Consider the following 20,593-nt stretch of genomic DNA (forward strand, 5'->3'; position numbering starts at 1 on the left):
CACGAACTTGCTCAGCTAGGCGAAGTTCAGCTTATGCCGGAAGACGCATCCCTGAAAAGCGCCGTACGTTGAGAAGTAGGTCCTTGCTTCAAAAAGATCACTGCCCAGACATGCCCCAGCATTTCCCCGTCTGCAGATCTCAAAGCAGTGGTCAAACTAGGAAGAAATAAGCCGCCTCGGGAGCACGTTGGCCAGTTTTTCTCCACAATTATCACATCCAGATAGCTGCAATATGCCCTTTGCAGGGGTCACCTCAAAAGACAGGAGCTTCAATAGATGCAAAAGGCAACCAGTGAATGCCGAACTGATGCCAGTTACAGGTCTCACATCTTGCCTGCATTAGAATAACTTCAGCGGCTTCCAGGGTCGTGTGCTTAAACTCCGAAATGGTGTGGGACCAGGACACGAAAAGGACAATCTTTTCCTGCGCATCCCTGCTTGTTTATTAAGGTTTGAGCCAATTTTCTGCATAAGAGATGGAGTAGAAACGTTTAAAATAAACAACTAATGCTTAAAAGGCACGATGTGTATTTTAAGTAAAGAAATTAGATGCTGGGATTCCTGCTTCAGTATTTAATGGTAGGGAACTGTTTTCACTCTAATAATGTTATGGACTACAATTCCCATCAGCCCCTGCCAGCATGGTCAATTGACCATGCTGGCAGGGGCTGATGGGAATTGTAGTCCATAACATCTGGAGTGCCAAAGGTTCGCCACCACTGAGGATCCTCACTTAGACCTTCATGAATTGTATACTTAACACTCAAATACGCAATCCGGTCCTAAGTATTTATATTCAGAAGTCACTATGTTCAACCATGCTTACTCCCAGGCAAGTGTGTACTGTATTACACTCACATTACACTCACATGTATTACACTCACAGTTACCCCCTTCTATAGCTATTGAATAGGGTTAAAAGGGTGTAATTCTATTTAGGATGGCAATCATCATCTTCTTGCTTCTTTGACTCCTGCTTCAGTGGAGTAAATTGCACAATATGTGGGTTTTTTTGGAATGCCCTTCAGTCTGGCGCACAATTTTGTCCTTGGCTGAAAGTTTGCTTCAAGATCAGTTCAAAGTTCCCGTGTCAGCCTTTATAAAGTTCTAAGAAGCTTGGGGCCAGGAACACATAAGCGTGAGATCTTTTAAGATCTCTTGCAAAGGCCCCACTGTATGTGTTTCTAGGCAGCGTTGCACATGACAGGACTTTTATTTAATTTTATATTTATTTACTAGACTTTTGCCTTGCTCATTGAGATTCAAAGTGGATTACACAGTGCAAGTCAATGGGATCAACATACTTATACATCTAATAAGCAACGTTATAGGACTAGGATTAGAGAAAGATGAGATAACGCATTGATACACGTTGAACAATACAGACAATGACATTATGTGAGGCAAAAGAGGTGCCAAAGTTCTAAAACTCAAGGAAAATCTGTTGGTTTTCAGTTGCTGGCTAAAGGATTTATCCTAGAAGACATTAGGCCCCCAAAATTTATTTCTGCCAAGAGCTAGTTGGTTTGTTTTCCTGCAACTTTGGATGTAGCATTTGCTGTTTTAGTTTTCTTGGTTAGTGCACATTTTTGCTTCCAATATGCATTACAGGTATCAGGCTTCAAAAAGCCTGTGATTCAAAGCGACAACGTCATGGACTATATACAACCTGTCCTATGCCAATTTTTTTCTTCAAGTGGTGCAGAGCTTGTTGGGGTTTACTGCTAGTTAAGTATGAATGGCCTGCATCTTTTGTCTTGTATTTCATTCTGGGCTGGGGTTTATTTATTACACTGTGGTTTGACATACCTTCAATTAATGGGTTGGTTCATCTCTGGCTCATGAAAACTTATCTCATACTGGCTTCGTTAAAGCCAGGGTGTCCAACTCTGGCCCTCCAGATGTTCATGAACTACAATTCCCACCAGCCCCTGCCAGTATGACCCATTGGACACCCCTGCTTTGGAGTGTCACCAGACTCTTTGTTGTTTGCCCAAAGGGCTCTGTGGCTTCTTAAAGACAAACGAATTTATTGTAGCACAATTCTCTGGAGAGTCCCCGAGTTCACTTCATCAGAAACACAAGCTGATCTATTCATCAGAAGTCCTTCATTAGATATATTGAGTTGGAAGAGAGATTTGTATCTAAAGCGACAAACAGAAGTTCTTGCCTTCTTAGGTACGTACTTGGATGGGAGACCACAGGGGTGTGTGCCTGGTGCATTGCGCACGCCCACACCCCCTTGGAGCTATGCCTCCGGAAAGGGGGCATATAAATCCAAACTCTTCTTCTTCAGCATCTATTAGATATACCTTTAGACATAATGGGAAACCACCTCTGATCATCTCTTGCTTTGAAAACCCATTCGGGTCACCATACGCTGGCTGTGACTTGAGCTTTACACACATATAACTTTCCAGATCCAGGAAGATGACCCATTGGTCTCCCAAGACCTGGTGGGAGGGCAAGCTTCATTTACAAGCAGCTCCCCCAACCTGAAGCTCACCCTTCAATGGACCATCCAGTGGACATTCAAATCAGCAACATCTCTACAAGATGCAGTACCAGCTCTGTCCCATATTCACTCATTATCGTGCACCCAAGACTTCAAGGTGGTCGCATTTCGGCACAGAAAGTTCAAAGAGAGAGTCCAGCAAGAAGCTGCTCAGTGGCAGGAGGCAGGTGATGGCTCAGTCGTTTGGCATCTCCGCTTGGCACGCTGAAGGTCACAGGTTCAATTCCTAGCATCTCCAGTTCCAAAAGGACAAGAATGCCTCAGGACCTGGACAGCAGCAGCCAGTAGACAATGCTGAATTTGATGGGCCAAGGGTTCATGAAAGGTACCTTCATGTGTCTATGTGTGTGGAATTCACGAGCAAACCTAGTACTTTCAGGTTGGGAGGAGGAGGAGGAGGAGGAGGAGGAGGAGGAGGAGGAGGAGGAGGAGGAGGAGAAGAAGAAGAAGAAGAAGAAGAAGAAGAAGAAGAAGAAGAAGAAGAAGAAGAAGAAGAAGAAGAAGAAGAAGAAGAAGAAGAAGAAGAGGAGGAAGAGGAGGAGGAGGAGTTTGGATTTATATCCCCCCTTTCTCTCCTGCAGGAGACTCAAAGGGGCTTACAATCTCCTTGCCCTTCCCCCCTCACAACAAACACCCTGTGAGGTAGGTGGGGCTGAGAGAGCTCAGAAGAGCTGTGACTAGCCCAAGGTCACCCAGCTGGCGTGTGTGGGAGTGCACAGGCTAATCTAAATTCCCCAGATAAGCCTCCACAGCTCAGGCGGCAGAGCTGGGAATCAAACCCGGTTCCTCCAGATTAGATACACGAGCTCTTAACCTCCTATGCCACTGCTCAACAGGGACTTGGGGAAGACAGCTCGCTACACAAAATAATTATTCCATCTGACCTGGTTATGTGCACCATGCAAAGGCATCGTACTTTTCCAGCTGGGGAATGATCCGCAAACACTCTGCGTGGATTTTTAGTGAACATCTGTTCTCACATCTCATGCTGAGAAATGGGGTCTACTCACCGCTCTTGGTAACAAATTATCGGTAATCTTTGTTACCAACAAATCTGGGTAACAAACCTACTCATTCCTTTCATTCCTGTGGCTCTGGGTATAAATCTCCCGAAACCTGGACAGCCCAGGCTGGTCCAGCCTTATCAAATCTTGGAAGCCAAGCCAGGTCGGGCCTGGTTAGTGCTTGGGTGGGAGGCCCCCAAGCTAGTTCACAAATGCTAGCAGAGAAGGGCAACGTAGATGATTGAGGGATTGGAGCACCTTCCTTATGAGGAGAGGCTGCAGCATTTATTTATTTGGGGCTCTTTAGTTTATTTGGGGCTCTTTAGTTTGGAGAGGAGGCGTCTGAGGGGGGATATGATTGAAGTCTATAAAATTATGCATGGGGTAGAAAATGTTGACAGAGAGAAATTTTTCTCTTTCTCACAATACTAGAACCAGGGGGCATACATTGAAAATGCTGGGGGGAAGAATTAGGACTAATAAAAGGAAACACTTCTTCACGCAACGTGTGTTTGGAATATGCTGCCACAGGAGGTGGTGATGGCCACTAACCTGGATAGCTTTAAAAGGGGCTTGGACAGATTTATGGAGGAGAAGTCGATCTATGGCTACCAATCTTGATCCTCCTTGATCTCAGATTGCAAATGCCTTAGCAGACCAGGTGCTCAGGAGCAGCAGCAGCAGCAGAAGGCCATTGCTTTCACATCCTGCAGGTGAGCTCCCAAAGGCACCTGGTGGGCCACTGCAAGTAGCGGAGTGCTGGACTAGATGGACTCTGGTCTGATCCAGCTGGCTTGTCCTTATGTTCTTAAATCCAGGGTTGCTCTGCAGAGGCAGGCAATGGTAAACCACCTCTGCCTCGTTCAAAACCCTGCAGGCTCCCCACAAGACAACTGTGACTTGATGGTACTTTTCCCCCACTCTACCCACTGAATGTCATACTTTATGCATCTAAAAAGCCGACTGGCGTATAATTTATGCCTCACTCCTGTTTTCGGAGCCTTTGTTATCTTTGGCTGCAGCGAACTAAAACAACTACCCTTCTGGAATATGGCACCCATGGGAGCCTGCTGATGGACTGATGGGTGCCCATTTTCTTCTTCCCCGAAGGCAAGAACCAGTCTTGGCTTTACTCCACCTCACTGGAGCAAGAGGGGTTGGAGAAGAACTCAGGAGGTATCACCTTTGTTATCTGCAGAGCACTCACTGAGAAACAGATGCCTGATCTTTCTTACACAAGGCAGCGTTGCGCAGTCATTAGTGTTGTGTGAGGATTTGGCAGGCCTGGGTTTGAATCTCCCCTTTGCCAAATTAGGTTGCTGTGGGACCGTGAGCCAGTCACACACTCTTGGGCTAACCTACTACTAAACTAGCCTACTAGAAAGGATTGGTGGGAGAGCAGAACAAATGTGCGCTGCTCCAAGGTCCTCAGAAGAGGGGTGGGATTAATATGTGCTAAGCAAATAAACAGTTGTGCCTGCCTGCAGCACCCCACGGCAACCATTTTGTGAGCGCATCCGAACTTTATGGCAGTGCCCACAATCCATTCTCAACGCTTTCGAAAGTGCCCGAGGGCTCCCCAATTTGTTTGACGCAGCTGGTTGCAAAAGACGTCTTTTGCTGTTTGGCTTGGCTCTCTTGCCAAAGGAGGCGGGAGAAGGAAGCGGGAAGGAAAAGAGCTCGGTCTTGAATCTGGGCTGTGATCCCCCCAGGGCCAATATGTATCTCGTGTGGTGTAGTGGTTGGTGTCTGACGAGGATCTGGGAGGTTGAGGTTCGAATCCCCGCTCTGCCATGAAACTCACTGAGCGACCTTGGACCGGTTACCCTGCCTCAGCCCAGTTCACGTCACGAGGTTGTTGTGAGGACTGAACGGAGGAAGTTTGCAGAGTGACTTTGGGCCAGTCACAACACTTACTGCCCAAGCTACCTCACAGGGCTGTTGTGACAATGAAATGGAGAAATTTGCTGGATGTCCCTGGTCCCACTCTCTTGAGCCAAGCTACCTCACCATGTTATTTTGAGGATTAAATGGGGGGAAGTTGCTCAGTGACCTTGGGCCACCCATAACAGCCCAACCTACCTCACAGGGTTATCGTGAGGATTAAAGAGAAAAAGTCTACTGGGTGACTTTGGGCTAGTCATAACACTGTCCGCATAAACTCCCTCACAGGGTTGTTGTGCGGATTAAATGGAAGCATTTGATGGCCGACCTTGAGCCAGTCCCAGTCTCTTGGCCCAAGCTACCTCACAGGGTTGTTTTGAGGATTAAATTATGAGTGACCAAGGGCCAGTCACAGCCCAACCTACCTCCTAGGGCTGTCTAAACAGAGAAAGTCTGCTGGGTGGCTCTGGGCCCGCCACAACACTCTCCACATTGCCTCCCTCACAGGGTTGTTGTGCGGATTAAATGGAAAAAATTGATGGGCGATCTTGAGCCAGTCCCAGTCTCTTGGCCCAAGCTACCTCACAGGGTTGTTTTGAGGATTAAATTATGAGTGACCAAGGGCCAGTCACAGCCCAACCTACCTCCTAGGGCTGTCTAAATAGAGAAAGTCTGCTGGGTGGCTTTGGGCCCGCCACAACACTCTCCGCCTAGCCTCCCTCGCAGGGTTGTTGGGAGGATTAAACGGAAGAGACGCGCACAGCGCAGGCTAAATCGGATCCTCGCCGGGGTGGAAAGCTTGGCTATAAATCACGGGAGTGATCCGAGGGGACCCTCCAACTTGCAGCCGGTCCTGATCCGGCGTGCCAGGGCCTCCCCCCACCCCCCACCCCCAGTTGGGCGCCAAGCAAGAGCCGCAGGGAGCGGAGCCGCTCCGTTTTGGAGCCCGGGGATGGGAACGCAGAAGGCAGAGCGACTCGAGGGGTGGAGGGAGCGCGGCAGAGGAGGGCAAGGGCGTCCTATAAAAGCCCAGACGGCAGCCAGGCAGGCAGGCAGGCAGCAGAGGAGGGCCGGCCGCTGGCAAGAAGAGGCAGGCGGGCGGGCGGGCAGGGAGCGGCGCGGCCTCGCCAGCCATTGCGGCGGCGTCGGAGCGCACAGGCGGGCCAGCAGCAGCCGGGCCGCCGACGGATCCCCGCCCTGCGGAGGGGGAGTCCGGCGCCGGTCCCCTGGACGCCAGCGGGGCCGGGCTGCGGGGCGCCAAGCCGGGCGCGGAGAGCGCGTTGGAGCGGGGCGAGCAGCGGGGAGGAGGAGCCGCCGCCGCCGCCGCCGCCCTCTCGGACTCGGATGGTGCCGCCGGCCCGGGCAGCCACCCCGCGGCGGCGGCGGGGGCGGCGGGAGAGGCGCGGAGGCAGGCCGGCCCCCGCGCGCCTCTCCCCGCCGCCCCCGAAGCGGCGCGGCCGGGCTGGTGGCGGCGGTGGCGGCGCGGCTCCTCCTCCTCCTCCTCCGCGCGCCCCGTCGATCCGGAGAGCGGCGCGCCAGTAGCGGCGACTGCGGCGGAGGCAGCCCCGCCGGCGGCTCCTCCTCTTGCTGCCGCCGCCGCCGCTGCCGCCCGGAGCCCTAAAGGCGCCGGTTGCGGGAGGATGGTGCGCCTGGGCGCCGAGCTGCTGCTCCTGCTGCTGGGACTCCTCTTGCTCGGGCTCCACATCACCCTGCTGCGCGCCGGACCGCCCGACGGCGCCCCCGCGAACCACAGCCAGCGCCGGCCGGTGAGTGCGCATCGCCCCCCCCCCCGGGGCCGGGGCCCCTCCACCCCCGCCCGGCCTCCCTCCAACCCCCCCTCTGCTGTTCCTTCTCCTATGGCGCCTTCGCCAGCTTTAGAGCTTTACAACTCAGGCAGGGAGGCCAGATCTACCGCCGCTCCCTCGACCGTGCGCCGTAGCTCCGTCTCGCAGGCCCTGCAGAACTGGGGCAGGCTTCCCCTCTCGCGACAACCCCGTGAGGGAGGCCGGGCTGAGCCGGCTCGAGATCTACCAGTTCACCCCCTCCCATCCCGGTCAGTTACCAAGGGAATGGGCATTTGGACCGAAGTGTCCCAGCAGAACTTGACCCAGGCTAGATCTGGTTAGGTCTCCCAAGCTACCCAGTGTCAGCCCTGGTTAGTATCCGGGTGGGAGATCACGCAGGGAGTTCAGGGTTGCCGCGCGCAGGCAGGCGGTTGCAAACCACCTCTGATCGCACTCTGGTTGTGTTGAACATTTGCCTCCACTCAGGGAAACCTTCCACCCCCATAAATCTCTCAACCCAACTCCATCCTCCCAGAAGCCTAGGATCTACCAAGACAACACTGCCCCTCTTTCTTTTATCACTCATTCTTTCTTCCCCTATCAAATTTCTGCAGGTATTCTAGGCAGACACCATAATACGCTGGCGACTGTACGCAGGCCGCCCCCCCCCCCCCGCACAGGTGGAGATGCAGCATCTAACACAGTGGTGGCGAACCTATGGCACGGGTGCCAGAGGTGGCACTCAGAGCCCTCTCTGTGGGCACACACAAAGAGAGTGCCCTCCCCACACATATATCTAGACTGGCCTGGGCCACTGGGCTCAATTATTAGAATTAAACCTCAGACCTAGTTTTGGGGAAGCAGTGTAAGCTCAGTTGCTGGCAATGGGGCTTGCTTCTGAGTAAACCCTCCTAGGGTCGTGAGTCACCCGTTGGAAGAGTTGCATGGTTGCTTCAAAGCAAAGCCACTGATTACCACCAAGCTTACTCCCGAGTAACACATGGAGCCAACCATTTTTTCTAGACTAAAACCTCAGTAATCAGGTTAAATTGCTGTGTTGGCACTTTGTGATAAATAAGTAGATTTTGGTTTGCAGTTTGGGCACTCGGTCTCGAAAAGGTTCACCATCACTGATCTAACAGTAGTTAATCCAACCTGTCTTCTCTAGCAATGCTGGCTGTCTCACTTCTACGCCTGTCCTGTCCTCTGAGCATCTCAGACAGATCTCCCTGTCGGAGTAAAACAGTTAAAAAGCTTTATAGATCTGTTTTCATTTCGGATTCGCTCGCCATGATGTCTGCGTCGTCCTCCTGCCGGGGTGGAGTGTAAAGTGGCGTCAAGTTGCACCCGACTTGTAGCTGCCCTGTAGGGTTTTTGAGGCAAGAGATGGACAGTATCAAGCTGTATGCGCTGTTGCGCACTTAGATCTGATTTTCTAGCCCCCCAAAAACATTTCACTGCTCCGGGCAATGGGGTGCATGCGAACGCCACCAAAGCTCTGGGAAGTTCAATGGGCCACTCTTGTCTTGGGGCACTGTTGAAACTAAGAGTGGTGAAATGTTTGTGACGTGGGGCATTTGGACGGAGAGGAAAATAAAAGATTGGCCAGCGAACCTCCCCAATCCTTGTTTCCTTCCTGAAAAGGAGTGGAGAGGGGCGCATTGAACGATGCTCACACATAGGGCCCTCAACGGTAGTTAGAGGTCTCAGCCCCCTCATAGCCATTTCGGGAGGAAAACTGAAAAGAACGATGACCATTCTGGATTCCCAGAGCCTTCGTTCCCTGCAGTGTGTTGCAAAGGGAAAAGATGCACGGGGTCCCATTTCTCATGGGGGCTCCTGTTTCCCGACAGCTGAGAATCCCGCGTCCCTCCATCCGCACAGGAGCGGCAGTGGCGTAGTGGTTAGGAGCAATTCTAATCTGGAGGAACCGGGTTTGATTCCCCGCTCTGCCGCCTGAGCTGTGGAGGCTTCTCTGGGGAATTCAGATTAGCCGATGCACTCCCACACACGCCAGCTGGGTGACCTTGGGCTAGTCACAGCTTCTCGGAGCTCTCTCAGCCCCACCCACCTCACAGGGTGTTTGTTGTGAGGGGGGAAGGGCAAGGAGATTGTCAGCCCCTTTGAGTCTCCTACAGGAGAGATAAATCCAAACTCTTCTTCTTCCTCTTCTTCATACTGGTTAGTGGCACTATGCTCCCCTCTGCTTTCTCTATGTACGCCTCTCCTCCAGTACCTATAAACGTTGTCGCGGTTTGTTTCTCAAGTGTGCCTAGGTATGATTGAGTTTGTGCAGAAAGGCTACCGGGAGTACAGGCTTTCCTTTCAGCCTTCAGAAGGGATTTACCAAGTAGGGATATAAGCATAAGCATTTTTTTGTCATTGTCCACGCACAATGACATTTTCAGCAGCATTCCTCGATGCACACAATTTCAGATTCATACCCCATCCTCACTTTCCCCTTCCTCCACCCATCCCTACACAGCCCCAAACACATCAACACGAAGCCGTGGAGTTTAGCATAGCCACAGCTCTAGAGTAGAAGCTGTCTCTAAGCCTCTTTGCCCTAGTTTTGATAGACCTGTATCGTCTGCCGGATGGTAACAGTTCAAAAAGAGAGTGTGCTGGATGAGACGGGTCTCTCAGAATATTTTGGGCTTTCTTTAGGCTTCGGGAATTATAGAGTTCTTCCAAGGAGGGGAGAGGGCAGCCGATAATCCTCTGTGCAGTAGTGATCACCCTTTGGAGCACCTTCCTATCTGCCACTGTTATAGCAAGGTTTTATTGTATCTCAGTCATAAGATACCAATCGCAAGTCTGGAGCAAATAACAGATAAAGTCTGCAGAGTGGTAACATACAAACAAAATAATAGCTGCCCTCTGTCTTCTTTGAATTTGTGAGTCTTTACCACTGGTAACCACGGAGATGGGTGGCTGGGATCTTTCTGTGTCCCGGGCAACATGGGGGAGAGCTCGAAAACCATATGTGGATCTAGTGGGTCTGTGCCACTGTCTCCCACCAAGTACCCCAAATTGTCACGGGGAGCTGGAGTTTGTATCCTTCATTGCACTCTATAGAGGAAAAGAGTGAGAGGGGGCAGATATAAGGGCAGGAACAAGCTATTCTTGTTCATAATCTCAGTTATGCAGGAAGATGTTGGAGAAGCTGGAAATGTGTTGCTGACCTCCCTATAAGGCCACCGTCCAATTAATAGCATCTAAATTCATTATACTCTCTTACAGTAAGGAAGTATCCCATCTGACAGGTAGATAAGCAGTCTTGTAAGAGATTATAATGAATTTGAATGCTATTAATGGGAAGGCAACCTTATAGAGAAGCAAGCAAGACTGGTGATGCCATATTGAGGAAGTGAACAGTTAATTCCACAAAATGAGCAGATAGCAGCGAGCTTGTCCATTTCCACAGGTGTCAAACTCGCAGCCCTCCAGATGTTGTGGACTGCAATTCCATCATCCCCTGCCAGCATGGTGCTGGCGGGGGATGATGGGAACTGTAGTCCATAACATCTGGAGGGCCGCGAATTTGACACCTGTGATTTACACTGATGAACTGATTTGTTTTTGTGTTTGATGACCAATATCGGATATGTATTCTTGCAAGACTTCCGTGGTTAATTGTTATTGTGTACATGTTTATGTAAACCAGGGGTCTTCAAACTATGGCCCTCCAGATGTTCATAGACTACAATTCCCATGAGCCCTACCACTTGGCCATGCTGGCAGGGGCTGATGGGAATTGTAGTCCATGAACATCTGAAGAGCCATACTTTGAAGACCCCTGATGTAAACATTAAACAGACTGGCATTTTGTGCTACCAGTTTGCGATTCCTGTAGAGTGTAGTCAAGGTACAGACATTTTAAAAAGTAGTTCATAACTTTAGGATGTTTTGGATGTGCAGCTACGGCTACAAACTGTGGTTTAGAGTATTTGGGTGAGACCGGGAGCCTCCTTTAAGGTGCCCGTTGCAGCATGCCCCTGCAAGTATCCGGAATATTCTGCTTGCTCTCCAGATGTTGATTAGCTGAAGGAATGGAGCAGCATCTGTATTTGCTCTGCTTCCTTTGTATAGCTTTAACACAAAAAGCCTTGTATAGCTGCTCTGTTGCGAGGAACCACATTGGGAGAAGTTGCATAGGTTTTGATGGTCTGCCCAGCCGCGAAGTGAAAGATTTTGGGAGTTTTTAAAGACCCTTCCTCATCTCCTGTCTTTTAGTCCAGTAGGTTGTACTCCAGGGAGACCAAGCAGAAATCAACTCCACCACTCCGAATTTAAGGCTGTCTGTTTTATCCCCACAGCAAAGACCAGTAAAGTGAGGCCTTCCCATAAGCGTTTAAACACCTTGTGAGACTCAAGTTAGTTTAAACCAGGATTCCGTTTGACTCCGCCTCCCATGGCTGCCATTTTGGGGTGGCGCTGGCCACTTTCTCAAAATTCCAAAGATGCCCACAGACCTAAAAAGGTTGGGGATCCCTGGTTTAAACTGTGTTCTTTACTTGTTAATGGCCTCTTCTGCACATGCAGAATAGTGCACTTCAATCCACTTTTGTTTGCAAGTGGGTTTTGCTATTCCGCACAGTATCGGACTGTAATTCCCTGGTCCACCATCTGCTCTTTGACACCCATTCCAACCCCTGGTTTTCCATAATTGAAGAAAAAATGGCCTCTATTGGACTGTCAGTGGATTCACTTTGCCCTTTGTCCTATTCAGAAGCTTAAAAAAAATTAAAAGGTCAACTATTGGATAGAGAGTTCTCTACCCTAATCACCGCAGCCAAGATAACGTGCTCCCCCCTGTATTTTTCTCTCCCATTTGAACGGGGCCACTTGGCACACTACCTGTATTGCTTAATAAACCCTGCTCAAAGGAGAGCCATGATGCTCGCCAGGTTTAATGTTATGCCTTCTGCCTTGTTGCATGGCAGATTTAATAAGCAAGAAAAGGCTAAAAGATTGTGCCCATGTAACGATGGCTCAGTTGAATCTCTGGCCCACAATTACTACACTGTTTCAGATTTAAGGAAATCAGATCCAAGTATGTGAATCTTACTCCTTTACATTTACCCAATCTCCCCGATTTAATTAGATTACACTACTTGTTGGACAATCCTGATCCTTCTCTCTGTATGATAGTGGCAGACTTTCTCCTGGAAATTACTAAACGCCAGTAGATTTCCTTCGACCCATCATTTATTTCCTGTATTGTATATGCTTTTTAATCCGTTTTTATTATTGTTGTACTGTTGTCTATGCCAATAAAGGCTTGCTACATTTATTCCGCACAGTAAAATTCAGCTGCAAAGTGGATTGAAAGTGCATTATTCTGCATGTGCGGAAGGGGCCAAGGTTGTCACATCCTTTGGATTGTGCTTGGCATCCAAAGGAATCAAAGGAACAAATAGAACAGAGGAGTCTCTTGTTCCTTAGCTTGAGGTATGCTGTGTATTTAAGCAACATTATCTAATTGAGGAAACAATGAAAACCTTACAGTCCTCCCGTTCATTCTCTCCACATCTGAATCTTTCTGGGGGGGGAGGGGTTGGCCTCTTTTAGCATGGACCATACCACAAAGGAAGACCTGATAATGGAGTTTCCAAACAATCAGAGCAGTTAACAGAATCATTTCTTGGAGCCTGTCATTGTACAACATTTTGCATTCCTGTGGGATCTCTTTAAAAAATAGCCAAGACGCCTAGTTATAACATTTTTGTGTATGATGATTTCTTTCTTTATGGGTTCCCAAAGTGCCTTAAATTGATGAACCGTAGGATAGTAAATAGTTGGAGATGTGCGTTTTGCTTAATGAGGCATTTGCTGCGATCAGAATTTGCCTCTCTTGAGAGAGAAGTACCATAATGGGCAAAACAGATGGGTAAATGTAAATTCAAGGAGAAAGTCTGTCCCAGAGGAGTACTTTGTACATTGTTTGAGAGGGGGATGATTTTCTAGTTCTGGAGGGGGGGGGGATTTTAAAATGAGATTTTGCGTTACAGAAGTTTATATCTTTCTATACAGACCCCTGATTTCAAGAATTAGCTACCATTTGCCATAAGCGTATCTTTTAAATTGCATTTTTGTCTTTAAGTAACACAGTAGAGGCAGCAGCCTAGCAAGACGCCTTCATCCTATTCTACCCCAGGCTGCAATGCAAAAGTTTTATACGTCCTCAATTGATTTTGCAGCTACGGAAAGCCAAATCTTGAATACATTGAAGGCAAAGATTATATCGTATGTCACCCTAAGCGTTTAAACAGATGGAAATGTGACTTGCAAATGTACTCCTTCTTCAGCCTGAGGTATAGTAACTTGTCCTGGCGATGCGTTTCAAAACGCAACTCAACGGGTACCTCCAGGTCTTGGAAATCGTTGCCGTTAGTCAGTTTTCCAACAGTTTGATCCAATGCAGAATTACTCTCAGCTCAGCTCGTTTGAAATCCTACGTAGGATCGCCCTGTGAAATCGCCAGCAACATTTTAAAAAGTCCAGAAGTCTGTCTGGTTGTTGTCTGTGGTGTGAAGATAATCTCTTCATCTGGTGTGCTCTGTTTGTCGATGGACCAGGAATCTTCTGATGTGCAGTCAACAAACCCATCGCAGTAAATCATTAGGGAACGGTTTCAGCATTATCCGAGATAGCTGCAGCCAGCTTGATGTACTTGGTACTCTGGGCTGTGTGTCTTTTGCTGCCTTCTGGGGAAGTCGGCCTCCCTTCACTCTGAACACACGAATCGAGTACCGAATCGATCCCTTGGACCACCAAGGTTAGTGTTGTCTACCCCAGGGGTCTGCAACCTGTGGCTCTCCAGATGTTCATGGACTACAATTCCCATCAGCCCCTGCCAGCATGGCCAATTGGCCATGTTTTGGCTGTGACCCAGAATGGGAACTACCACACTCAATCAGCATGGTGTAGTTCAGGGGTGTCCAACTCTGGTGCTTCAGTGTTCATGGACTGCAATTCCCATCAGTCTCTGCTGGCATGGCCAATTGGCCATGCTGGCAGGGGCTGATGGGAATTGTAGTCCATGAACATCTGGAGAGCCACAGGTTGCAGACCCCTGGTCTACATGGACTGGCAGCCGTTCTCCAGAGTATCAGTTGGAGGTCTTTCACATCATCTACTGTCTGGTCCTTTTAACTGGAGGTGCCAGGGGTTGAACTCGGGATTTTCTGCATTGAGCTGCAGCCTCTCCTTTTAGCAAGCTGAATTCCAGGTACCGGAGTGCTGAACTGCATATGTGGTATTCTGCACATATGCAGTTCCAAAGTGGTGCAGACAACTTCCCATCAGACTGTTTTGACTCATGAAAACAGTCCCAGATTTTTTTGGGGGGGGGGGTGTTGAGAGGCAGGCTTCCCCATATGCTGCAGTCCTGCGCCAAAGTGCAAGGTTTTAAAAAATCCTTCCTTGCAGCTGGTTTGTGGCGGTGGTTCCCAGTTCTGGATAAGGGAACACTTGGAGAATGGTGTGTGTGTGTGTGTGTGTGTTAAGTTTGGCAAGGGATGGGACCTCACAATGCCATACAGTTCACCCTCCAAAGCTGCAATTTTCTGCAGGGGAACTGATGTCTATCATCTGGAGACCAGTTATAATACTGAGAGATCCCCAGGCCTCATCTGGAGGATGGCAACCCTATTTGTTGCTATTCAAAGTAGCTTAATGCTTTGTTTCTGAAGAGAAGAAGGAGATAAGAAGAGTTTGGATTTATATCTCAGCTAAGTCTGAGGTCTGCTCCTTGTGCAACAGTCATAAGCAGAGGTGGGATCCAGCAGGTTCTCACAGGTTCCCGAGAGTAGGTTACTAATTATTTGTGTGTGCCGAGAGGGGGTTACTAATGGGTGATTTTGCCCTGTGATTTTGGCCTTAGTTACGCCCCTCCTCTCAGCAGTAGCGCGCAGAACTTGAAGCAGTCTAGCAGGAGGTGCACCGGCGTGCGTGGCAGCCTGCGCCTGCGTGCATTCGTTTCCCGCCCAAGGACCGGCACAGCGGCTGTGTCCTTGCCACAGCCCCGCCCAGCAATGCCCCGCCCCCGGAATGCCCGGCCATGCCCCCGTCATGCCCCGCCCAGCCCCACTGGCGCTACGCCACAGTTTGAATCCCACCACCATGGGAACCTGTTCCTAAAATTTTTGGATCCCACCACTGGTCATAAGTGAATTGCAGGTTCAGACTGAGGCCACAGCATATGCGAAAAGGGGGCTTTGGCCATCCCCACTTCTGTGCCATTTTCCCAACCTGAAAAGTTTTGGAGGAGTGCTCTTTGACCTGTTGGGGAAACCGACATGTTTTAGCCGTGACACAGAATGGGAACTACCACACTCAATCAGCATGGTGTAGTTCAGGGGTGTCCAACTCTGGCACTTCAGTGTTCGTGGACTACAATTCCCATCAGTCTCTGCTGGCATGGCCAATTGGCCATTCCAGCAGGGGCTGATGGGAACTGTAGTTCATGAACATCTGAAGCGCCAGAGTTGCACACCCTTGGTGTAGTGGGTAAGAATGGCGGACTCTAATTTTGATTCCCCACTTCTCCACCTGTGGATTTTAATCTGGTGAACTGGATTTGTTTCCCTGTTCCTCCTCATGAAGCCTGCTGGGTGCCCTTGGGCTAGCCACAGTTCTTTCAGAGCTCTGTCAGCCCCACCTACCTCACAAGGTGTCTGTTGTGGGGAGAGGAAGGGACAGGGGTTTGTAAGCCGATTTGAGACTCCTTACAGGAGAGAAAGGAAGAGTATGAATCCAAACTGCTCTTCTGCTACTACTCCATATTTTTAACCCCTGATTGTCACCCCAAGATGGATCACATAGGGATCAGTGTCTTTCAGTGTCTTTAAGGAAGGACCCTTGTTTACCCTGACAAAAATGGTCACGATTCTGCCGCGTGATGGCAAACCTATGGCACGGGTGCCAGAGGTGGCACTCAGAGCCCTCTCTGTGGGCATGCACAAACAGAGTTCCCCCCCTCCCACATCTAGGCTGGCCTGGGCCGCTGGGCTCGATTATTAGCATTAAACCTAAGACCTAGTTTTGGGGAAGCAGTGTAGGTAACCCTGTTAAGCGCTGTTAAACCCCACTGATTTTCATGCGAAGAACTAAAGCGTGATCCTTTACCTGGGAGTAAGCTCGGTTGCTGGCAATGGGGCTTGCTTCTGAGTAAACCCTCCTAGGGTCGTGATTCACCCATTGGAAGAGTTGCACGGTTGCTTCAAAGCAAAGACACCGACTACCACCCGAGTAACGCATGCCTCGGAGCCAACTGTTTTTTCTTAACGAAAACCTCAGTATTCAGGTTAAATTACCGTGTAGGCACTTTGCGATAAATAAGTGGGTTTTGGGTTGCAATTTGGGCACTCGGTCTCGAAAAGGTTCGCCATCGCTGATATATATCCTTGTTCATCCTCAGCGGATGCTTTCCGCCACAAGCGGCAGGTGAGCGCTTCCTCTGGAATTTTTTGGCAATTTCCCCTCCCCCCTCAAAGGCTTCTCCTTAATCCCAGAAGGAGTCAGACAGTGTGGAGCCGGCGTTGCAAAAATGTATATGAAATGCAGAAGCGCTGTGGTGTATTACCGAGACAAAGGGACAACGGAGGATCGGGCTCTTTCATGTGGTTCGAACTGTCTTTATGCCTGAGTTAATATCAGTTTCAGCCATGTAAAACAATCTTGTACGAGGGTGCTGAAGTTGTCTCTTCCGTAGGCTAGTAAGAAAAGAGTGTTATTTTTTTCATCTTTTTTCCTCTTTTTTTAGCTGCGGACTGGTTCTTCGCCGCAGGTGGCTTCCATTAGCAATTGTTCCGAGAGTTTCTCGCTCACACGAGCAGAGGCACCACATATATGCCCGCTGTGACGTAAAGGTTGGGGTGCTTTAAGGATCACCCCCTTAATTGGTTCAATTTCTGAGTTTCCCAACATCCTGTGGAAAAATAATTTGAAACAAAAAGATGTCTCTTTAAAAAAAAATCTGGCATTTTTGCTGTGGTGCTAGAATGAACTTCAGAGCATGGACATCTCCCCCCCCCTTTTCCTTCCCCGTGGTATCCACTGACATCTTTTCTGACAAGAATTTGTTATAGTGTGTTGATTATTTGGCAGTGCGTCAATCATAGAATCATAGAGTTGGAAGAGACCACCAGGGCCATCCAGTCCAACCCCCAGCCATGCAGGAACACACAAATCAAAGCACTCCTGACACATGGTCGTTTAGCCTCTGTTTAAAAACCTTCGAAGAAGGAAACTCCACCCACTCCCTGAGGCAGCATAGTCCACTATCGAACAGCCCTTACCATCAGGAAGTTCTTCCTAATGCTTAGCTGGAATCTCTTTGCTTGTACTTTGAATCCCTTGCTCCTTGTCCTCGGCTCTGGAGCAGCAGAAAACAAGCTTGCTCCATCTTCAACAATGCATCCCTTTGAATATTTAAACATGGCTATCATGTTGCCCCTTAACCTTCTCTTCTCCAGACCGAACCTACTAAGTCCTGAAACCACTCCACATAGGCTATAGAATCCACACCTTTTAGAAGAAGAAGAAGAAGAGTTTGGATTTATATCCCCCCTTTCTCTCCTGCAGGAGACTCAAAGGGGCTTACAATCTCCTTGCCCTTCCCCCCTCACAACAAACACCCTGTGAGGTAGGTGGGACTAAGAGAGCTCAGAAGAGCTGTGACTAGCCCAAGGTCACCCAGCTGGCGTGTGTGGGAGTGTACAGGCTAATCTGAATTTCCCAGATAAGCCTCCACAGCTCAGGCAGCAGAGCTGGGAATCAAACCCAGTTCCTCCAGATCAGATACATGAGCTCTTAACCTCCTACGCCACTGCTTCTCCTTTTGGTCTGCACCTGTTCCAGCTTGTCAATATCCTTCTTGAATTGTGGTGCCCAGAATTGGAAACAGTATTCCAGGTGAGGTCTGACCAATGCAGAATAAAGTGGTACGATTACATCCCTCGATCTAGACACTATACTCCTATTGATCCTCCCCAGAATTGCATTGGCTTTCTTGGCTGCCACATCACACTGCTGACTCATGTTCAGTTTGTCATCTACTAAGACTCCCAGATCCCTTTCAGGCTGGGGTCACTTCTGGTTGGCTGCTTCTGATTGGCCACTGAAGATCTGATTGGCTGCTGATTTTAATAAAACACCACACCACAGGTTGAATCACTTTGTGACTGAAGATAAGCTCTGCCTCCTGTGAAAAAATTCCAAAGGCGCCCACAGGCTCAAAAATGTTGGGAACCCATGGCTTAATGTATCCGTCCAACAATGTAACCCAAACATTGCTTAATATGAATGTAACTGGAATTGCATTTCCAAGAGCAGTGCGTATTGCTTTAGCACTGGCTCTTCAGAACTACTTGCTTCATTGCTTCTCAAATAAAATTACAATAGGAAATCGCTCATCGCTCCTTGACCTCACAGTGTGGTTGTGAGGCTAAAATGGAGAAGCAGAGAACAACATCAGCTGCTTTGGATCCCCATTGAGAAGGAAGATGAAATGCAAATGAAAGTAAAAATAAACAGTGAAGAGTCTAAAGGAGCAGCAGTGGCGCAGGAGGTTCAGAGCTCGTGTATCTGATCTGGAGGAACCGGGTTTGATTCCCAGCTCTGCCGCCTGAGCTGTGGAGGCTTCTCTGGGGAATTTCAGATTATCCTGTGCACTCCCACACCTGCATGTGGGTGACCATGGGCTAAATATCCACCCAGCTTCTCAGAACTCTCTCATTACCTACCTCACAGGGTGTTTGTTGTGAGGGGGGAAGGGCAAGGGGATTGTCAGCCCCTTTGAGTCTCCTGCAGGAGAGAAAGGGGGGATATAAATGCAAACTCTTCTTCTTCTTCCTGCATCATTTGACCAACCCAAAATTAGTGGAACTGTTCAACGGGGTTCATCTAAGGGGCCAGTACTGGTAGCTGTCATTGGCAACAACTCTGGAAAACGATAGGCAGGCAGGAATACTTTCTAGGTAAATTTATGTAGTTTTAAATGCCTGTTTGCCAGTGTTTTCATCACACCACACTGAAGATCAAATACTTGAGAAGCTTAAATACCAAAGTTCCCACCTGGAAATGGTTGTCCATCGGTGGTATGGACTGTCGGATTAAGTGATCAGTCACAAATGAACATGTTGCAGCCAATTTGGGCTCGTTCTTCATCTACAGGCCTTCCCTCTTGGTGCAGCTCGCTTCCATCGCAAGCAAACCACGGTTTGTAACCTAAGGCTGCGTTTAGGCATCAAAGCCGCAGTTTGTTTAAGCTATGCTTTGTCACACAGACCCTCATTAGTCTAACATACACAGCAGATGACAGTTTGTTCGTAAACCTGACTTAGGCGGATTCCGCATGGGCTAAAAACAGTGCTGTGGAAACGGTGTTAAATGGTTTTAAATGGTGTAAAAGGGTTTATACCGTTTTCACACCGCTGTTTTTGTCCCATGGGGAATCCGCCTTAGTGTCAAGTTGCCATGTTTGGGAGGGGGGAATTCTGTGGGAGCGCTTTCGCTTTTTTACAGTTGCCTGATTATCGTCTAGTTCTGTCCTTTCTTTCTTTCTTTCTTTCTTTCTTTCTTTCTTTCTTTCTTTCTTTCTTTCTTTCTTTCTTTCTTTCTTTCTTTATTATTTAAATTTATAGACCGCCCAATCCCCAAGGGGCTCTGGGGCGTGCACTGTACTATCCATCCATAGTACAATATATAACAAAAGAGGTCACAATGAAGTGACCATATGTTATAAAATTCATTAAAACCAAGTAAACAGCAGGATTCAAAAACAATAATAACAATAAAATGGCGTCCCGCTTAACCCAAATTCCTTTAAAAACCACCCCAGAAGGGAGCGACCAAACTCCTCCCTAAAAATAGCAATAAATATGCAAGAACAGATTATAAAAATAGGGAGCAAGAGAGCCAGGGAGCAAAGCAAAGAAGGGGAGGGGGGGGGGCGAACCTCAGCGACTGGACGCTCCAAAGGCCCGGAGGAACAACTCAGTCTTACAGGCCCTGCGGAATTCACCAAGGTCCCGCAGGGCCCGGACAGCTGGAGGAAGAGTGTTCCACCAGGCCTTGTTCCTTGAGGTTTGTGGCTGGGAAGAGCCTCCAGGCTGGACGTTACTGACTCTGTCGTTCCCATGTAGGGGTGGGGAATGTGCTATCCATATTATCCACTCTTCTGGCGTGCTTCCGCCAGCACTGTCTTTCTACTGTTCCTGGCTGCCTTCAGTAAAATCCTTTGAACCTCACAAGCGTTTTACTGCCTGAGCGGGGATCGACACTTAGTCAGTCCTTCCCTCCTTTACTACTCAAAGTAGAATATTGAGGTCTGTAGGCCAAATTGGATGGAAATAATTTTGAGAGAAATCCTCACTCTTAGCAAGAGCTGTCAGTTCCCC

The 20,593-nt window shown here is 48.9% G+C and overlaps 1 protein-coding gene across 1 annotated transcript in view; it reads left to right on the forward strand.

Annotated features, from left to right (window-relative positions):
• Nucleotides 1-20,593, forward strand: part of ISM1 (isthmin 1) — a 101,913-nt gene that overhangs the window by 39,017 nt on the left and 42,303 nt on the right. The window contains exons 4-6 of the mRNA XM_048506349.1: nucleotides 2,421-2,682; nucleotides 5,007-5,202; nucleotides 6,437-7,169. Coding sequence (XP_048362306.1) covers nucleotides 2,421-2,682; nucleotides 5,007-5,202; nucleotides 6,437-7,169 — 1,191 coding nt within the window. The remainder of the gene's footprint in view (nucleotides 1-2,420; nucleotides 2,683-5,006; nucleotides 5,203-6,436; nucleotides 7,170-20,593) is intronic.

This window comes from Sphaerodactylus townsendi, linkage group LG01 (assembly GCF_021028975.2).
Source record: "Sphaerodactylus townsendi isolate TG3544 linkage group LG01, MPM_Stown_v2.3, whole genome shotgun sequence".
In the NCBI taxonomy this organism is placed as follows: Eukaryota; Metazoa; Chordata; class Lepidosauria; order Squamata; family Sphaerodactylidae; genus Sphaerodactylus; species Sphaerodactylus townsendi.